The sequence below is a fragment of the Populus alba genome, chromosome 11 (genome assembly GCF_005239225.2).
Source record: "Populus alba chromosome 11, ASM523922v2, whole genome shotgun sequence".
NCBI lineage: Eukaryota > Viridiplantae > Streptophyta > Magnoliopsida > Malpighiales > Salicaceae > Populus > Populus alba.
Genome location: NC_133294.1, coordinates 1,899,338 through 1,920,721, shown reverse-complemented (window position 1 = coordinate 1,920,721; position 21,384 = coordinate 1,899,338). Strand labels below are relative to the sequence as shown.

The 21,384-nt window shown below is 35.9% G+C and overlaps 2 protein-coding genes across 2 annotated transcripts; one reads left to right on the top strand and one right to left on the bottom strand.

Annotated features, from left to right (window-relative positions):
- Positions 1-5,576: 5,576 nt before the first annotated feature.
- Positions 5,577-8,515, bottom strand: LOC118049033 (cysteine-rich receptor-like protein kinase 25). Its single transcript, XM_035058890.2, has 7 exons — positions 7,636-8,515; positions 7,410-7,526; positions 7,118-7,323; positions 6,799-7,009; positions 6,425-6,662; positions 6,003-6,153; positions 5,577-5,918 (listed from the first exon to the last, which is right to left on the bottom strand). The coding sequence occupies exons 1-7, from the start codon at positions 8,414-8,416 to the stop codon at positions 5,577-5,579; spliced, it is 2,046 nt and encodes a 681-aa protein (XP_034914781.2). The 5' UTR covers positions 8,417-8,515.
- A 7,937-nt stretch (positions 8,516-16,452) lies between these two features.
- On the top strand, positions 16,453-19,452 carry LOC118049032 (cysteine-rich receptor-like protein kinase 14). The gene is made up of 7 exons (XM_073412627.1): positions 16,453-17,290; positions 17,393-17,515; positions 17,661-17,782; positions 17,925-18,135; positions 18,291-18,528; positions 18,629-18,776; positions 18,862-19,452. The coding sequence occupies exons 1-7, from the start codon at positions 16,453-16,455 to the stop codon at positions 19,198-19,200; spliced, it is 2,019 nt and encodes a 672-aa protein (XP_073268728.1). The 3' UTR covers positions 19,201-19,452.
- The last annotated feature ends 1,932 nt before the right edge of the window (positions 19,453-21,384 follow it).

Genomic DNA, 21,384 nt, shown 5'->3' with positions numbered 1-21,384 from the left:
TTGGGGTTCATGAAGTCGTCAGGGGTAGCCTTGTCATGATTAATACGCTATCACAGAGTATAATATTATTTTAAGAGTGTTTAATGATTGATTTTAGGGGCTGGATTAATTGGATTCTCGGCGGAGGATCTCTTTTGGACAGCAATTCTGCACCAATAATGTATTGTTTTTTTAAAAAAAAATTTATATTTAAAAAAAGCTCATTGTCCCTGGTTTCTAACTCCAAAACCGGCATATTAATTCAATATTTGTAGAGGGAGTTATAATTAAAACATTGAAGAGTGTGCAGGCTGCCTTGCAGCAGCCTGAATGGATAATTTTGGGGTTGGTTTATTATATAGCATGAACTAGTATATGAATTATATATGGATGAAAAACTAGATGATGAGAAGCTGGATTCTAAAACAAGAACTGGCATAAGATTTCAAGTTTTCTAGAGATGGTTTTGACTAGTTAGCTAGAATGTGCGCATTTCGATGATTGTTAGGATTATATATAGAATAATACCTTATGAGCTATTATATCTTAATGAATCTATATATGTTAGATTTATGCTTTACCTGGTAGTTCGTGTAGAGCTTTATTTATTAAGCTGTGATTAGTTTAACTCCTTCTCCTTTCAATCTTGTCCACAAATGAGATTAATAATCGTAGAGATTTTATGGTGAGTGATAGTCCAGTACAAGAATTGCTTGAGCAAAAGGTGCATAATCACATGATAATAGGTGTCAAGTGGTAAAAATTTAGGATTAAGAGGTTGTATTTTTGTGTTTTTAAGTTCAAGTCCTGTAGTTACTAATATGATGTCAACTAGATACTTACATGATCGTTAAATTTAGTATTTGTAAGATTAATCAAAGTACAAATAAATTGCCCGGACAACTATATTAATAAATAAAATAAAAACAAAAACAAAAACATTGAACTTTAACTTAAAAATCAATCCATGGCACCTATCCAAGTAGGCCAAAGCCAAAAAGCACTTTAACAATAGCCAAAGTTGAGAATAATAGAATGTGTTGGGTTGTGCCTCAGCCAACCTTCCTATTTATATAAAGGTAGTAGAACACTGCAGTAACTGTAATGATTACAACATCCTATAATTAAAATCCTATTCTATAATATGCCCCCTCAAGCTGAGGTGGGGATCAACCCGAAGCTTAAATCGAAAAGCAATAAAGGATGCAACAGGAAGCGGTTTAGTGAAGACATCGGCAAGTTGATCTCGAGAGGGGAATAAAAACGAATCTGAATTTCTTTCTTGGCAACACGGTCACGAACAAAGTGATAATCCACTTCAACATGCTTAGTACGAGCATGGAAGATAGGATTTGCTGAGAGATAGGTAGTACCAAGATTATCACACCAAATGGTAGGGGCAGAGACTGAGGGAACCTGCAAATCTGTTAACAAGTATTGAAGCCAAATGACTTCACCGGTACCATCAGCAAGGGCTTTATACTCAGCCTCAGTAGAGGAGCGAGCAACAGTGCGTTGCTTGCCGGATTTCCAAGAAATCGGCGTCTGACCAAAAAAAGACAAGATAGCCGCCCGTAGACTGCGATCATCAATACTACCAGCCCAATCTGCATCTGTAAAGCCATGTAGAGCAAAAGAAGAGCCTCGAGTGATATGGAACCATAAAGATGTCGTACCTTTAAGATAACGTAAAATACGTTTGACAGCGGCCTAATGAGAATCTGTAGGAGCATGCATAAACTGACAGACTCTGTTAACAGCAAAGCATATATATGGACGGGTGAAGGTAAGATATTGAAGAGCACCCACGATTTGACGAAATCGTGTAGGATCAGAGAATGAATGATCCGATAATAAAATGACTTTCGAAGGGGAGACTGGAGTATCAACTGGTTTGCAGGAAGTCATACCAGCTCGAGTGAGGATGTTAAGAATATATTTATGTTGACACAGCATTAAACCTATACTGGTAGACTGAACTTCAATATCCAGAAAGTAGTGAACAGCAACTAAGTCACGAAGCTTGAACTCAGAGCTGAGTAACTGTATAAGGTGATGAAGCATAGCAAAGTTGCTACCCGTGAGCAGAATATCAACATACACCAGGAGATAAAAGATATTAGTACCATCAGATTAGATAAACAGGGAGGTGTCAACCTTGGAAGCTCGGAAACCAATGGAGAGCAAAAAATCACTTAGACGAGTGTACCATGCTCTTGGTGCCTGATTCAAACCATACAATGATTTGTGTAATGTACACACATGAGATGGAAGAGAAGAGTCAACGAAACCTGGAGGCTGTTTCATATAGACCTCTTCAGTAAGAACACCATTGAGGAAGGCATTATGAATATCAAGTTGATGAATCTTTCAATTTCGCGAAACCGCAATAGAGAAAACCAATCGGACAGTGGCTTGCTTAATAACTGGACTGAAGGTTTCAGAATAATCAATACCTTCCTGCTGGGTAAAACCTCTAGCAACAAGGCGCGCTTTATAGCGCTCAATACTACCATCAACATGATGTTTGTTCCGATATACCCATCTACTGCCAACAACGTTCATCGAAGGATGAAATGGAACCAAAGACCAAGTGTGATTTTCGCGTAAAGCGGCGATCCCATCACACATAGCATTATGCCAAACTGCATATCAGTCAGCATCAGAGAATGCAAAAGGCTCAGAAGAGGGAGAATACAGTACCCGTGTGGAGGTAGAAGTAGCGGCAGTGGAAGCAACTAGATTAGCTGTCTTCGGCTGCCGCGGTCTAAGAGTCATAGGATGTCTGCTGTGTGCTAGTGGAGACGCAGGGGAAGATGGTTGTAGCGAGGAGACCTGTGGCAGCTGATAAGAAGACAAATCAACCATAAGTTTCAGACCAGCGGGAGAGGATGATAAAGAAGTAGCCTCAAGCATAGGAGTGTCAGTAGAGGAGGGGGAAGGTCAGAGACTGAAGCGGCAGGAGTGCTAGCGGCGAGAGCAGAGGAGGGACTAGAAAGTGGCCCCAAGGCGCATGAGGAGAGGCAATTGACGATCTGAACGCTCTTTTACATTGCCCTAAAAGAGTAAGACCTGTTTCCACAATATGCCTATGACGACGCTCTACTGTTCCATTTTGTTCATGAGTGTGGGGACAAATCAGACGATGATGAATACCAATGGTTTGAAAAAATGTGGATAGTTTTCGGTATTCACCACCCCAATCAGTTTGAACAAATTTTATTTTTAAGGAAAATTGACGTTCGACAAGAGTTTGAAATTGATAAAAAACAGAGTAAACATCAGACTTGGCAACTAGAGGATAATACCATACATATTTAGTATAAGCATCAACGAAGATAACAAAATAACGATAGCCATCTGAAGAAAAAAGAGGAGCAGGGCCCCATACATCACTAAAAATTAATTCAAGTGGAGCAGAAGTTTTGTGACCAGTAGGTCCTAAAGACAAACGCGATGATTTTCCTTAAGGACAACTTTGACATTGAAAATTAAGACGTTTGTTGTTACAAATAATCTTATTTTTCGAGATTAACAATTGAAAGATACGTGAAGTAGGATGACCTAGTCGACGATGCCATAAATCGGCAGAGGCAGAAGTGCAGGGAGACCAATAGGCTTGAGGAACTGACGTGACAGAAGACTTGGTCAGGGCATAGAGACCATCTTTACTCTGACTTGAGAGAAGGACTTCATGGGTGTTGAGATCCTTGACATAAAACACACGAGGGTGAAATTCAAAATAAACATTATTATCAAGACAAAATTTCTGAACAGAGAGCAGAGGTTTTGTGATTGCAGGAACATGAAGAACATTAGATAAGGTGAAAGAACGATGTGGTGTATATATTTTTGTATGACCAAGATGAGATATAGGAAGGCCCTTACCATCACCAACATGCAAATTATCATTACCAAGGTACGGTTCTGAAGCGGTCAAGGTGGCAAGATCAGGTGTGACGTGTTGATTGGCACCGGTATCTGGAAACCAATCAACAGAACCGGTTGAGGAGAGATTGCGCTGCACCAGGTTGGCAGTAGGTTGTTGGCCATAACCTCGTTGCTGGAATTGAGGGCAATGGGGAGCTGTATGGCCAAAATTCTGACACAGTTGACAACGTGGATTCTGCCCCCTATTACGCTGCCAAGAGCCTTGCCTATTGTCACCGAAGGAGGAGTTTTGGAAGCTGCGGTGATCAGGTCTGGAGCCAGCAAATCGATTGCCTCTGCTATTGGACTGGTTGGGACGTCAGCACCGTTGAAGCGGCCCCTACTACGGCCAAAATTGCCAAAAGTCTGGCGCTGTGCAACAAGAGCAGAAGATGGAATGCTGGGTGTGGGCAGCAGAGGAGCATGTATGGAAGCAGAAGATTTTGAAGAAATTCATGTGTGAGGAGATGGCTGTGAAGATCTGCATATGATAAAGGTTCAGCCTTGGTAATAAGACTGGTAACTAAGTCTTTAAACTCTCCCCGAAGACCACGAAACACATATAAATTGAAATCTTCAAGTGCAACTGACCGACCAGCAGCGGCCAATTCATCAAATAAGGCCTTCGCTTTTTGCATAAATTGAGTTACTGATTCATCACCCTGTCGAAGACCCTGAAAAGAGCCGTGAAGTTGCATAATACGAGAATTGGAGGTGGAAGCGAGAGCTCGCTCAAGAGTGCCCCAAGCTGAACAAGAACTTTGACAACCAACAACAAGATGCAAAACTTCCATAGATAGGGAGGAAAGAAGAGCACTTAGAATGAGTTGGTCATGTTGTTTCAAGGTTTGAAACAACGGATTTACCTGAAGAGAGATACCATCATGGGCAAGAACATGTGTTGATGGACATGTGTTGGAGCCATCAACAAAACCAAAAACTCCTTGGCCTAGGAGATAAGGTAGCATTTGCATACGCCAATATAAATAATTGGTGTTTGTTAATTTGAGGGAGATGACTTGATGAGTGTGAGAAAGAGAGATAATGCTTGTGGCAATAGAGGCAGCAAACGTGGGCTGCAAGAGGAGGCGTTCACCAGCCATGGCAGAGGAGAATCCAGGCGGTGACGTAGTAGAGGAAAGCAGAGGAGGCGCTGCAAGAGAAGAGGGCTGCACTGTCGGAGAAGAAGAAAGCTGGACTGCTGGTGCTGCAGAATTTGAAGATGTATATGGTGGCTGTTCCATTGAAAAAGGGAGGTTGGGAGGCTATGAGAAAATTAGGTTTAATTTATTTTAGGGTTTTGTTGCTCTGATACCAAGTTGAGAATAATAGAATGTGTTGGGTTGTGCCTTAGCCAACCTTCCTATTTATATAGAGGCAGTAGAACACTGCAGTAACTGTAATGATTACAACATCCTATATTAAAATCCTATTCTATATAGCCAAGGCCTTCATTTAACAAAAAATAATTCTAAAAATAAATAAGTTATATTTATCAGTTATATTTTATAAAATGAAAATTATACTCATTTAAGATTGCTTAAGAGTTCACTTGTTAAATATACATAAGGAATAATAAAAAAGATACTTTTTTTAATATTTTAAAAGATATTATTTATAATTTTATACAATTCTCCGTTCAACTTAAACCGGCTCTCCCCTCTTTATCACCAAGAAAAAAACATGGAAATAACCCAGCCCCACAATGTACAATCAACGGGCGAAATACTTGAAATTGTTAAAGCATTGACAGAACAATTGCCAGCATTAGCCTCGTAGTCTGCGAATCTTCCCACCGAAAATGCTGGCCGATGAGGTTGGGTAAGAATTGAACTCTCTCTTTTCAGCATTAGAACTACCGAGGACATGGTAGGCCTCTCACAAGGATCTTCTTGAACGCACAACAAACCGACATGCATGTATCGCGAAAATTCATCCGAACAGCATGAATCAGCCATCAGTGGATCTATCAACTCTAATTCTTTTCCTTCGTTCCATAATTGCCATGCCTGATCCATCATTTAGAGGTGTAAGAAATTAAACAGAGTGTCAGAATATGTGATTTAGGTGTCTTTTATGACTGATAGACTCACATAAGCTAGGAGGCTCGGAGCACGTTTCGATTTATGGAATTCAGAATTCTTCTTTCCAGTTATGATCTCAAGCAGAAGAACTCCAAAACTAAAAACATCAGACTTGGTGGAGTATAATCCTTCCATTGCATACTCTGGTGCCATGTATCCACTATTCCACAAGAGAGAGAAAAAATGGTTAGAAAGGATGAGTGATCCTTGAAAACAATAAGAATAAATACCAAGCAAACCCCATATGTTCCCAGCAGCTATTCTGGACCCTGTCACTATACTTCTTGACATTATTGTCTACGAAAATTATGGCAGAGGTACAAATTAATTGAAGTCCTTGTAAGGAGATCTTAATAATTGAAGTGGTTGTAATAATTTTGGAATTTAAAATACATTTGAGCGAAGACTTTCGCAAGTTGGACCTCACTTACTATGTTCCAACTATCCTAGCAGTATTGGCTTCGCCTTCACTGCCTGCAAACATCCTTGCCATTCCAAAGTCTGAGATTTTTGGGTTCATATCCTTGTCCAACAACACATTGCTAGCTTTCAGGTCTCGATGAATGATTCTATGCCTAGAATCCTCATGGAGATAAAGAGTGCCCTTTGCAATTCCATTTACGATACCAGTTCGTGTTCGCCAATTGAGCCGTGCACGTTCCTTTTTATCTACAAGCAAATCAACATCCGTGTAAATGAATTTCTAACTTAATATTCAGTACTTGAAAAGAATTGAAAACTTTTATCTATAGATCCATGAGAGGAATTTCTATCAAAAAGAGTGAAAGTCATTAAAGAAACTAACCAAAGAGGAAAACATCTAGGCTTCTGTTAGGCATGAATTCATAGACCAGAAGCTTTTCATCTCCATCAACACAAAGGCCGAGAAGCTTGACAAGATTTTTGTGCTGGAGTTTCATGATTAGCATAACTTCATTGGTAAACTCATCTGTGCCTTGGTCAGACCAAGCTGAAAGTCTCTTCACTGCAACTTCTTTTCCATCACTCAGTTTTCCCTTCAAGAATACAAATGAAGAAATTTTTAATACCTCTGTTTATATCTTCTCTATACTACGTAATTTACATTTACGAGCTTGGAAATCTAGAAGATGAATTTCATTTACCTTATAAACCGGGCCAAAACCACCTTGTCCAAGCAAATTTGAGTCAGAGAAGTTACCAGTAGCTGCATATATAGATTCCAAATCCATAAATGCAGATTCCCCATCATTAAGGCCATCTCTCTGAAAATTTTGGAGCTGGAAATCATTGTTGTTTGGGTGACCGATCCCATGACAATTTCTATCTAGTCTTGTATTTTGTTTTTTCCCTGTATAACAACATTTATGATGTCAACTAGTGTTAAGAAGAGAACCAAGAAAAAATTGTTAGTGATTTCTATAGAAGCCTTCTTACATTTTTTAATTCCATTTCTCATCGCGTGATAGTAGATAAGGGAGCCTAAGATGACCACCACGAGAACTGCTGCTGCAGCTGTCAGGATGATAATAATCCATGTTTTTCTCCGGCTGCCTTCATTAATTTTGGGAAAATTATTTTTTATCTCATTAACTGTAATGTTTCAGATAGCACAAAAGTATATTTTTTGGTGCTGTAATTGACAGCATACAGAAACACTTACTTTTTCCTGGAACAGGACTTTTTGAAGATTCGTTTGCACCTTCATAGAAGGCGTATAACTCATACCTTAAGTAGCAGCTGCGGCTAAGAACCCGCCCTCCACGAGAAGCATCACAGCAACTGGAAATATTTTCCATGGCAACCCGAAGGCACGTGTTACAATCATCTGGAGATAAGTCTGTGGAGCATTGCATCAAGGCATACAGTGTTTCTGTATTGGTGAAGGCTGCTTGTCTAGTAGCGTACATATTTGCCGAAGCATTAAAAGCTACCTGCTTGGTAAGGTCACTCAAAGTTTCATTCACCACCAATCCGAACTGCTCTGGATTCTCAACATCTTTTTGATTATCTTTGGCAATGTTTCCAGAGACATCCAAGTGGCCTAAGAAACTTTGATTCGAGTAGCGCAATTGACATAGCTCTTCCCATACAACTGCTTCCTTATCTCCTGGACAAACCTGCATGATATCTTGTGATGCTGCCGTTATGCAAGTACTGCAGCTATCATGTGTTATATAGTTGATGCACATATATTGAGCATAGATTCTGTCAAGGTCATTTCCAGTAGAGGTATAGTAAAGTTTTGAAACTGATGCATTTGAACGAATGGAGGACATGAGGATCTCGAGATTGTTTTGGAATGTACTATTGGCTGAATAGTTAGAATTGTTTGAGCAAACACTGTAAGGAGGATCGGCATGAGCAAGATCAAGAAGGTTGCTAATGAAACAAAGCCAAAGAAATTGAATTGTTTTTTCAAAACTGGGAAAACTAGAAGCCATTTCCTGTCTATTGAGTGCTTAGATGCTAGAGATCATGGGTCATCTCCTGTTTGAAGTTCAGATCATGTATATACGAAGAATCCAAATGACGGGGTCTTCATCACCTCGGTTAACGAGCAATTTCTTGGAAAATTATGCTTAAAATACAGAAAGTAGCTTAAAAAAATATAAAATTCAAAGATTCACCTTGCAGGTAAAAATGTCAAATGTGATAATTGTGAGATATTAAAATGAAAGGCGTTAGGGTTGTAGTGAATGTTTAGGAATACGCGCGGTAGTTATCAAATTAATTGTGTTTAATATTTTTAATATGTTAATATTAAAAATTAAAAAATTTAATATATTTTCATGTAAGAAGTTCATTTTCTAAAAGGGAGTGGAATCCTAATTCACAACATATTTTTCCTTTTTTGCAAGGATTTGTATGCATATAAAAACAAAAACAAAAAATAATTGAGAAAAGAAAGGACTTGAAGTGGTCAACTAAACTATATTGGATAATTAATTCTGAATTTTGATAGGGACTTATTAGTAGGGTGTAGTTTCCAGGAAGGTCCTATGTGATATACTAATGTTAGCTTAGAATATTACCCGAATTTAATGTTATTTAACCTTAACTAACACTTGTAGGCTGTAACCACTACTGTTCTACCAAGACTGGTAACAATATACTAAAACTACAATAATTTTTTAAACAGGTCAAAACTTGAATTTAATTTTTTTTTGTGTGTGTGTGTGTATAATCCTAAAAAAATTAATTTTTTTACAGAGATTCGGGACCCCATTTGCCCCCTGGTCCCAGCCCCTAGATACAAATTTATAGATAAGTCAACTTAATGATTTTTTATTTTTTTTTGTTGAATATTGATTGTTCACGTTTTCTTGTTTATATGCTAGACAAGTGACAACCGATCCAACAGGGGCTGGTCTTTGTAACCAGAGCAGACTAAAATCCAATATGTTAGCCGGATAAAAAAATCTTTTTTTTTTCAGTTTTAAAAGCGTATTTTTGACTAGTTTTCACGCATTCATGTAAATTACATATTTTTAGGATATAGTAATAAATTGCGTATACACAATTATATTAGCAATAATACAACAGCAGCAGCAAACAACACTATCCCCTCTCCTTCATCTCTATGCAGCTTCATAAATCAAAACTCTGCAACAGCAACATCACAGGAGAAGCAACATTCTAAGGCTGGAAATGTTAGAAGCTAGTAGTATGAAATCGAATTTGTCCCTCTCATATTTTGAATACCATGATTTATCATACTACCACATTGAAATGATTAATGTGAAATCAAAGATTTGTGGGTTAATCACTTATCTAATTTTGTTTGTGATTGGGTTAAAATACACCAGCTACTCCAATCCAAAGTAAATAAATGAGAAGGAATGGCCCAACCGCTTAGCCTAAGGGGAACAAAAGGAAAAAAAGAGAAGAAAAAAGACAAAAAAAGAAAAGAAAAAGGAGATGGGACCAACCTAGCAAGAGGGAAGAAAAGAAAGGGAAAGAGAGAAGGACAAAAAAATAATGGATATAGAAAGGAGAAGAAAAGGCCCAATCAAACCTAAACCTTTAGCCCAACCAGGCTTGAGAGGAAAAAAAGAAAAATAACAGGAGAAGGAGAAGACAGAAAGAAAAAAAAAAAAAAAGAGAAAAAGAAGAAAGGCCCAACCAAGTCTATAAGAAGAAAATAAAGAGAAAGGAGGAAAAAAACGCCTAACAAGGCCCAAAACCCCTGGCCTAATCAGGCTCGAGGGAAAGTAAATGAAGAAGAGAAAGCGCCTAATAGTGACTACCTATTTTATAGTCAATATGATGGGTGCCTACTTCAATCATTCATATTACAAAATAATTTCATGGTGATATATGATAAATCAAATAATTTACCATGATTTCTCTTATAAATAATTTTGTAACTCGAATCTCATGATAGATTTACAACTTTATTTCTATGATAAGTAATTCATGTGGTTTGAATATATGTAAATATACAAGGATCATAGGTATGAAGGCCAATATATTTAAGAAAAAACAATAAATCACACTTATATATAAACATTTAAACAGACTCTATTATTATTTTATCTCTTTATAAAATTTATTTCTCTTTTTATTTTTTTTAATTTAAGTATTAGAGGGACCTATACTCTAAAAAAAGACTTGCCTTGCAAAAAAAACATGGATCTAGACCAAGCAAAAAAAAAAAAAAAAGCAAGCCCATTATACCATGCACAAAGGAAAACAAAAACTTAATTGAGTATTTTTTTTTCTGACACCATTAATGGTGTCATGTAAAAAATGAATAAAAGCTAATTCTCTTCTTTTTATATATATTTAAGAGTTTTTTCATAGTTGAAAACCTATAAACATTGCGGGTTGCATTGGAGGCAAGTGAAGAGGGAAGGATGTTTCTTACGAAAGTGGTTGTGTTTGAGCATATATGACCCAGGTAGTTCATCTCATGTGCTTTCGTGATGTTAAAGATTATTATGTAATAAAAAAGATAAAAAATCATATTAAAAACATTTATCAGACTTATATGCTAAGAGTTTGCTTATAAATATATATGTATAATAGTACCAAGATCTAAGGCACTAATATAGGAATGGTTAGCAATCGATATGCATGAACTTATATGCAATAGGCTTACGAGGAATTGCTTGCAACTAGTCCAAATTCACTTGCAGCATCAAAGATTATTCTAAAAATAAGAACACAAAAAACATGAACATTGAAACGGGCACAAGCCAACGTTTTGTTATCTGGAATAATTAATCAAAACCAGCATATATAATTTAGCTTAACAATCTTTATGGTCATAAGATTTAACAGAAGGGTAAATTTGAAAAGCATACATTATTTTTAATTTTTACTGATTTTCAATCTTCATTGAGCTATACTTCAAGGATGACGCAATCCCATCTTAAGACTGTCCCACTATCGGAGAGTGAGATTTCAACTACTGAGTTAGATCCTCGATAATTTCCTCATCATATAACGAAAGAATGAGGTTTCAATTACTGAGTTGTATCCTAGATAATGGTTTAGATGCAGAGATTTAATATCAAACCAGTTTTGTAGTTTTAGTCAATCATTTGAATGTTTGGATTGGGATAAATATTTGACATCGTATCAATGTTTTAATTACCTTAGAATGTCATTTTGATGAAATACTTTTCTTTTTTAATAGTCTGTATTATTGTTATAAAAAAAAGATAGCATTTTGTTATCATTTTTTAAATAGAAAAAATAAAGTTACTAGAGACAAAGAGAACATGTTTTCATGACTGTGCCCCTTAACAATTAAAAATTAAGCCCCTCGAATTGTTTATCAAATCAAAGGATATGGATTTTCATATTTTCTTATTTGACGTATAATATTGGAATCATTTATATAAGAGAAAAAATATTATGAAACCTTTTTATTTTTCATGAGGTAATATGTATTGAAGTTGATTATATATATATATATATATATATATATATGTGTGTGTGTGTGTGTGTGTGTGGGGGGGGGGGCGTGCGCGCGCATGTCTCAATTGGGGGGGGGGGCGTGCGCGCGCATGTCTCAATTTTTTACTTTTTTATTTAAAAAAAAAAAGATGATGAAAAAAAAAATAAAAAAAGTGATGATAAAAAAAAGGGCAAAAAGAATGATGAAAAAAAGAAAAAAAATGAAATGAATGAAGAATAAATTAAAATTTAAGTCAAGACAATATAAATTGAAACTTTAAAGACTTAATTCAATCTTGGATTAGTTTAGTTAATCCAATCAAGAGCTTAATTGAATAATAGATAAGCATGGGCACTTAATTAAATTTGAAATTAGTTTAATTAATGAAAGCAGGGGCTTAATTGAAGAAATACCAAACTTTAGGGCTGATTCGGGTTACAATGGCAAGAAATTAAAGTAAAGGACCATTATGTACATAGTGATAAACTTAAAGGGTTTAATTATAATTTACTAGGGGGTTTGATTACAAAATTGCAGGACGTCAGTTACCAAATTGAAAATGGCTATTCCCATCCCAAATTGAAAATGGCTATTCCCAGTTACACTGTTCATCTTCTTAAGTAGACCAAACTGGAAGAGGAAAAGCCGCTCCGCGCCCCACGATGCGTCTCCATCATCAATGTAACGGTCTTGTGAGTCCGTTTCATTTGCCTTACCAACGCATGGCATTCTATGGCTTTATATAAGCCAGAGAAAAGCCACAAGCGGTGGGTGATAGAACCGAGGGGACAGAAGAGAAAACACTGGGGGAAGACGCAAACAGAGGAAATTTCAAGAAACAGAGGGGAAGAACAGGGAGAAAACCAGAGGATAGGGGAACGAAAAAGAACAAAAAACAGAGAACGAACAGGAGGACATAACACAGGGAGAAGACGGACAAGTAAAAAAAACCAGAGAACCAGGGAGCGAACACAGAGAAAAAGAAAAACGAAGATCAGGGAGGAGGAAACACACATAGAACAAAGGAGGATAGAAAACACAGAGAGAGAACCAAGAAACCAGGGGGGGGAAGGAACAAACACAGGTGATACAAAAAAAAAAAAAACAGAGCAAACACCGTAGAGAGAGAGAGAGAGAGAGAGAGAGAGAGAGAGAGAGAGAGAGAGAGAGAGAGATCAGAGAAGAGGAAGGGACCCATAAAGTGAAAAAAGAGGGCAGAGAGAAAGAAGACTAGAGGAAGAACAAGAGGAAAATGGAAGAGGAGAAAATAGCGTCAGCCGGCCAGCCCTCCCTGCGTTTTCCCTCCCCTTTGCATTTTAATTACTGTGTTCTTGTGAGCAGTTCACGCACGCCCGCGGGTAAAAAAGCAATGTCCAGCCGGTTCACTGACTTGACCCAGCTACATCTAGTACAGTCCATACAAACTGGGTTGTAGCCAGCTCAAAAATAGCTGAGGTTGGATTTGGTCTTAGACCCAGCCACCTCAATCTATTTTGGGTCACGGGAGTGTTCGGCAACACACATCTTTTTGTTTTACCTCTTTTATTTTACTTATTTTTGTTTTGATATCCCATCAAACAAGCTCTTTTTTATATTAGAAAATTCAAGAAAAAATTGATCTTCGTTGATCTATTTATGGGTCCCTTGCACTTTTTTTCGTATTGTTTTGTTTTAGATATTTCACTGCATATTTGATCTATGAATTTTTATTGTGAAATGTAACTCCTGTAAACGATACATGTTTTTCCTTTTTAAAAAAAAATTAAAATAAAAAATATGTATGCATTGTTTTAAATTTATTTTACTGGTTTCATTGATGCTAGAGGTAAGAATACCATATGTTTTTTTTTTGTTACGTAATATTTATCAACGCTAAAGTTAGAAGTATCTGTAGTTGAATATTTACTAATGTTAGAGTTAGGAATATTATCATCAATAGCATAATATAACAAACCCTTAACAATTCAATACAAAATCAGCAATTCAACCTACCTCAGGTAGGATGCTTAAATGGTGATAATATCTTTTATTTTGCATAACCAGTCAAATACTATAAAATCTCTGCTAACTAGTTAAGGTTCCTGATGACTATAATACTAGATGTCAACTCTTTAAACGAGATATTTTAACATAATGGATTCAGACAGTTAAGATAAGAATAAGATGCCAAAAATTCTATTCTTTCCCTCACATTTAATTTTTCAAGGGCACCGCAATTTCAGGTGTGATATAAGATTAATATCAATTCAGGACTAATCATGACAAAACCGTTACATCATTATCAATTAGGATGATTTTGTTTCAAATATTCTAAGTTTTATTAAACAAGCTTCAATTGTTTTTCAATTATTTTATCCACTATTTGAGAGAGTTTTTTTTTTTTTTTTTACTATAAACAAAATTATCATTGTAATCTTTTGAGAGCTAGGATAAAACTTTTGGCATTGATGAGATTGTCACCAAGGGAAAATCTTTAAAAGTGCATATCTTTAAGTGGTAGAAAAATCTTGGACAGAAAATATCTTCAAATGGTGTAAAGATATTTGTGTGAATTCATCAAACGACTAATGTACTCTTTGAACTTTGAACTTTGACTAGTAAAAAAATACAATATTCAAGTACGGTTTTGGTACTTGAGGTATTGATGTAGGCTTGCCGAACCACATTAAAAATAATTTTGCAATTTCTTTGCCTATACTAGTTACTTGAAGCACTTTAATTATATTATTGGATTTTAATTAGTTGTAATATTTTGTTATTATTAGCGCTATACCTAATCTTCCCTACGTGTATTGTTTGCCTTATTCGTAGAACAACATAAAATTGCTTCTTACCTCAATCTAAGCCCTCTCTTTTTAATCTAGTCTCTAATTATATAACAACTCTTTAATTTAGACTCTAATACAACCCAACTAGGGTCTCGTGCAGGCCTAGCCAAGGAGAGTAAGGATAGGGGGATGAAAAAGGACAACTAACTGCCTGGGTTTACACATCTAGATTGTGCCCTTTACCCGGGTTGTGATTTTTGCTTTTAACCTATGTTGGTTGGTCGAGGGATGATTTGTTTGGTCTTCGTCTAAAAATAAAACAATAAACTATATATGTTATGCTGATTTTTTTTAAATTAAGCCTACCCATGCTTTTATCTATTATTTGGGATATTTTTAGATGTGTTAAATTCATTTGGTCATGTTGAGTTAACTTACACGTAGTTGATTTGATACATGACTTATATAAATACTCAGGTATTTATATAACAATGGAAAAGTCGATATGATATTCTTGTCTTCATCATAGCGTACAAATGGAACAAGTTAAAACTGATTTTCTAATGTTAACTACGACCATGCGCATGGGTATTTATGCTAGTGATTCCGATATTCGCTAACATGTTGTTTATAGTGATTAATTAATGACATTGTTTTGCTATTCCAACATCAAAGTTTTGAAATTCTAACACAGCAACGCTAGTGTGGGACATCTGGTAGGTCCAATTTTGAAGTCGACAAATAATATCTCGATTTTTCTCCATGAATATTCAGCAAAGCTAGTGTGGGACATCCGGTAAGTCTTCAAACCAAACAAGAAGTTAGTATGGGACGAAAAGAAAAAAAAAGTTGCATGTGACTGAGTCTATTGACTTTTTTTTTTTTTTGTCACAGCCAATGTGTCTATGTCTTCCACGGAGTCTTTGAATAATTTTATACAGTCTAAAGGCAATTAAGCAGTCAGGGATTGGGACCACAAGTAAAGTCGCCATTTCACACTGTGATACCGATCATTTCCCACCACCTCCCTTTGCCATAAAACTAAAATGCAACGCTTGAGGGTCGTGCTTCAGCTGTTTTCTCCTTCTGCTGTTCCAAGTACGATTCTTTATACGTATATCTGTTATTTTTGTGGTGTCTTATTTATTTATTGAGTTTTTAGGGTGTTTAATGGATCGTGGAGAATAATCATTGTGCGTGCAAGTTGATCTGGACACCCCACGCTAATAAAAATAAAAAATCAGCCTAACTATGAAAAAAAAAATTGAATTTCTTATTGATTAAATATTTTTTTTTATTATAGGGAACGCTATTTGCACGTTGAATAAATATATTTTTTTTGTTAATTAAAAAGAACTAGGTAAATCATTTTAGTAATCCACTACCTTTGCCATAAAACTAAAATGCAGCCTAACTACAATAAATAAATATAAATAAATGGATGATCATTGATAAATGCATTGATATATAAATATATTTTTATAAAAAAATTCTTATTTATAATGGATGATACATGAAAACAGAGCGAAAGAAATTACTTGAATAAATCAATTAATCACTTGAATTTCTCTAAGAAAACCCCACGATTTAACCTCAAAACTTCTTGATCGATTCTTACGCGGAAAGTCAAGATATATAGTACTTTCCAATAGATGGCACCATCGAAATTGCAACCTCTTTTTTTGTCCTAAATTCGTTAACAAGTTGGCCAATAGCCTCTTGGTATATAAAATACCATCTATGCAAGGGATTTCTTTCACGAAGAAAGAAATTGTGAACAGAAGTTAATATTTCCTCTGTTGAAATGGGTTCTAAAACTATCGTCTCTCTTCTTTTACATGTTATTATCGTAAGCATCACTCTTACCGATGCTCAAACCTGTTATACCACAGGAAACTTTACAGCTAATAGCACCTACGCAAAAAACCGAGACCTTGTTCTCCGTTCACTAGCTTCCAATGTCACAGCCAATGGGGGTTTCTACAATACTACAATAGGTTTAGGCAAAGACACAGTTTATGGTCTTGTGCTCTGTATGGCTTCCCCATCAGCTGAAAATTGTTCCAGCTGCGTCAATTATGCTATTCATACTCTCATGGCGGGATGTCCAAACCAAAAAGAAGCAATTTCATGGGGAGGGAATCCACTTCCATGTATTGTACATTATGCGAATCGTTATTTTTTAGGATCACTTGAGCAATCTCCTAATATCATTCTATATAATACGGGTATCCTTGACCCGACTTCTAGACAGTTTGAACAATTTTGGAGTGGTTTGGGAGAAACGGTAAGAAACGCTTCCACGGGCTCATCCATGCTTATGCCAGCAGTTGAGACAGCAGACCTACCATCCAATCAAAAAGCTTACGTATTTATGCAGTGCACTCCTGATGTATCACCGGGTAATTGCAGTGTTTGCCTACAACAATCCGTAGATGACTATAAATATTGTTGCCACCAGAATATAGGAGGTATTGTCCAGAAACCAAACTGTGTTTTTCGGTGGGATTTGTATCCCATCTACGACTTATTTCCTCAAGTAACATCTCCACCACCATCTCCATCTCCACCATCTCCATCTCCACCATCTCCTCCATTTGTTATTAGTTCTCCTCCGCCAACCAATACTACAATCAGGAAAGGTAGGCTAACTTCTTTTTCTATACTGAAATTATTTCACTTGTTTCACGGTTTCCAGTTTCAGCTTCTGTAATTTCTATCTTAAACATGGCTGGGATTGGCAGGGAAGGAGAATACTGCTTCTCGGACACTTATTGTTACCATCGTCCCTACTGCTATCTTGTTGGCACTTGTTATCCTCATTCTCACCATTTTCCGTTTTAGGAAGCCAAAGCAAGAGGTCGAAAGTAAGTTATTGCTTATTGGTTCTTACATATTAAACAGCTTGCGTTCATTAATACGAATCAAATTCAATAGATAATTTGTTTTTCTTCCAAACAATCTACAAATTAACTTTGGAAACAAAACATTAACAACTTGCATTCTGTGAAGATTTCGATGAAATTAGTAGCACAAAATGCTGGGAATTCAAATTCGCCACCATCAAACTTGCAACAAACGACTTCTCTGATGATAATAAGCTTGGACAAGGTGGTTTTGGTGCTGTTTACAAGGTACTTTATTATAACTAGTAGAAAATAAACGGTATCGATTTTTATTTATTTAAAAAAAAAAAGAACTTTGAGGTTAATTCATTTTTCAAATTGATGCACTTAATTTTCTCTGTTTCTTTTTCTCAATGGATATATGCTTCAGGGTATAATTGCAGACGGACAAGCTATAGCTGTAAAGAGATTATCAAGTAATTCTGGGCAAGGAGAAGTTGAATTTAAGAATGAGGTACGGCTACTAGCCAAACTTGATCACCGGAATCTTGTTAGGTTACTGGGGTTCTGCTTGGAAGGAACAGAAAAGCTTCTAATCTACGAGTTTTTGCCTAATTCAAGTCTCGATCAATTTATACATGGTAATCCTGAATTCCATATTATCTAATAATTTTTTTTCCTCATCATATTTTTTTAATCAAGATCAATTCAAGTTTGTAAGAGAATTATAACTAGTGTCAAATTCTATAGACAAGTTTTCCGAAGTTTCTGAAGCTCTCATTTTATGAACGCTTAGATCCAAACAAACGATTCATCCTGGGTTGGGAGAAGCGCTACAAAATCATAGAAGGCATAGCCAGAGGGATTCTGTACCTGCATCAAGATTCTCAGCTCCGGATTATTCATCGTGATCTCAAGCCTAGCAACATTCTGTTAGATGGAAACATGAATGCTAAAATTTCAGATTTTGGAATGGCAAAGTTAATGAAAACTGATCAAACTCATGATGCTGCATCGAGGATCGCTGGAACCTTGTAAGTCTAATTTATATCAATAATGAAAGAGGTGTGAATACTGAATGCTTATGATTCGCATGCACCATTGCAACTAAGATCTGTTAATGTACCATTTCAGTGGCTATATTGCTCCAGAGTATGCAAGGCAAAGACAGTTCTCGGTCAAGTCAGATGTGTTTAGTTTTGGAGTGCTAGTCTTGGAGATTGTGAGCGGTCAAAAACCTAGTTTCCGCGATGGAGATGACATGGAGCACCTTACGAGCCATGTAAGTACAACTATCTACAAATCAAACACATCATTGAAAGATTTACCCTTCAATATTGTGAATTCAATTCGGATAAATTTTGTAGGCATGGAGACGTTGGAGGGAAGGGACTGCTTTAGATCTTATAGATCCCATTTTGAGGAACGACTCAACAGCTGCAATGATGAGATACATCCACATAGGGTTACTCTGCGTTCAAGAAAATGTAGCTGACAGGCCGACAATGGCTTCAGTTGTTCTGATGCTAAGCGACACTTCTGTTACTTTACAAATACCTTCTAAACCAGCATTTTTTATTAGCAGAAGAACATATCAACCAGCTTCTTCATTGATCAGCTATACTTCAAGGATATCGCAATCCCAGCTTGAGACTGTCCCACCATCGAAGAATGAGATTTCAATTACTGAGTTAGATCCTCGATAATTTCCTCATCATATAGCGAAAGAATGGGGTTTGTTATTATTAAGAAAATAATCCAGTAAATATTTTTTACTATTTCCTAATTAACAAAAGGAAGAAATCAAGGGAGAGAACAATTCAAGACAATCACAGAATTATTTCAGTCATCTTAAAGAGGATGATGAAACATCTTGTATAATTTGTTCTATTCTATTTCATTATATATTTTGTTGTATGACAATATAATTTCTACATGAGTTGAATAAAATATATATAATTAAATTATGGAATTGTAAAATTTTTTTATATTCTAAACTTCTACATTGTATTAGAGCAAGTTAATTATATCTTATTTAAAAATATTAAACTCTTTTTTTTTTTGGCATGTGACTTTATATCGTCTATTCAATCACTTTAAAACATTGTGCTTTTAATTTTTTTTATTGTCTGCCTTCTATTTTATTTACTATTTTATTTCAATGATTCATCAAATCTTGAATTATTGATTCATCTTCCTATTTGGAGTATTTACTCCTTTAAGTCTCTATCATTTATTGCTATGAAAACAATAATTGTGCCTTTTGTGGCATAACTTTTCTATTTGGAGTATTTACTCCTTGTTTATTGTTATATCCGAGAAGAAAACATGAAATTTCGACTTTGAATTTGATTTACGGTTGTTCCAGTAATTTTTTTAGGTTGCAAGCATACAATAAGCTCAACCTATTTATTGATTAATAGTGATTGTTCATTGATAATGGTCACTTTAATAAGCAAGCGAGGCTACCATGACAATACATGTGATGTTAGTATATGCTCGTGAAAATTAAATTATCATTGGTATGTTAAGTAATAATCAAGGTAAAAAACCAATAAAAAACTGTTTCATAGGTTGTAACCATTGCACCATTAAACAGTTTTACCGACATATTAGGTCCGTTAGTGAGAGGCACACAAACCGTCGGTCAAAATATTATTGACGGTCTCACCAACGGAATATGTCCGTCGGAATTTTGATTTTCAGTAATTTCTCATTTCGTCGCCAATTCTGTCAGTAATAAAAAAAAAACACCGACGAAATACCAACAGTTTTGCAGACAGCAAGCGCGCTAGAAAAAAAAATTACCTGCGAGAATTTTACTAACGGAATAAGTCCGTCTGTGTTTCCAACGGTATTTACTTCAAGGAGCAATATTAATGATGGTTATTGATGCCTGGACAGAAGTCACTGATGTTGTATTTGGTTTCTTTGGGCATAAACTTAGTCACAAGCGAAGGGCCTTAAATAGAAACTTTTGGTTCAATTGATTTTTTGAAGATTTTAGGTTCCATTGTAGCATGAAATATGATTTGTATGTAAGATAATAGTTCTCAGACTGCGAAGAGAAACAAATCAAGAAGATATGTTTATATCTGTCTGGAAATGTCTGTGTTTGTCAAGCTACAACTTTATTCATTCTCTTAAATTTAAAACTTAATTTACAGTCACCGTGGTGATAATGTTAAAATAATTGAGATCAAACACAAAAAGGATGGTAGAATTCTGAATAATCTGTATATTATGAATGCATGGTCTTAACCTAAATACAAATAAAATATATATAGGTTAAATTGAAAGTACTATTCTACCCTTGATAAATAAGACTACATAAATATTATTTAACATCTCCCCTCAAACTCACGATGCGGTAGCTACAAGCATCGAGAGTTTGCCAACCAGAAAACGAAAGCAAGAGGTGGAATGCGCCTTGGTAAAGAAATCTGCAATCTGCAAGGAAGAAGGAACAAAAGGCAAAGTAATGGTTTCATGCTTAAGATGATGACGAGTAAGATGACAATCGATCTCAATGTGCTTAGTCCGCTCATGAAAAATTGAGTTGTGAGCAATCTGAATAGAACTCTAGTTGTCACAATACTTAGGAGTAGGATGAGAAAAGGAAACTCCCATGTCAGCAAGTAACCAACGTAACCAAACAATCTCTTTGGTAGTAGATGCCATGGCACAATATTTTGCTTCGGTGGATGATTGAGAAACAAAAAATTTGTTTCTTGCTCTTTCAAGAAATAAAAAAATCACCTAAAAAGATACAAAATCCGGTAACAAACTTACAATCTGTGGGATCACTACCATGATCAGCATCAGAGTATGCACGCAACTCCAAGGAAAAGGTGGATGAAAGTAAAAGACTCTAAAAAAATTATACCCCG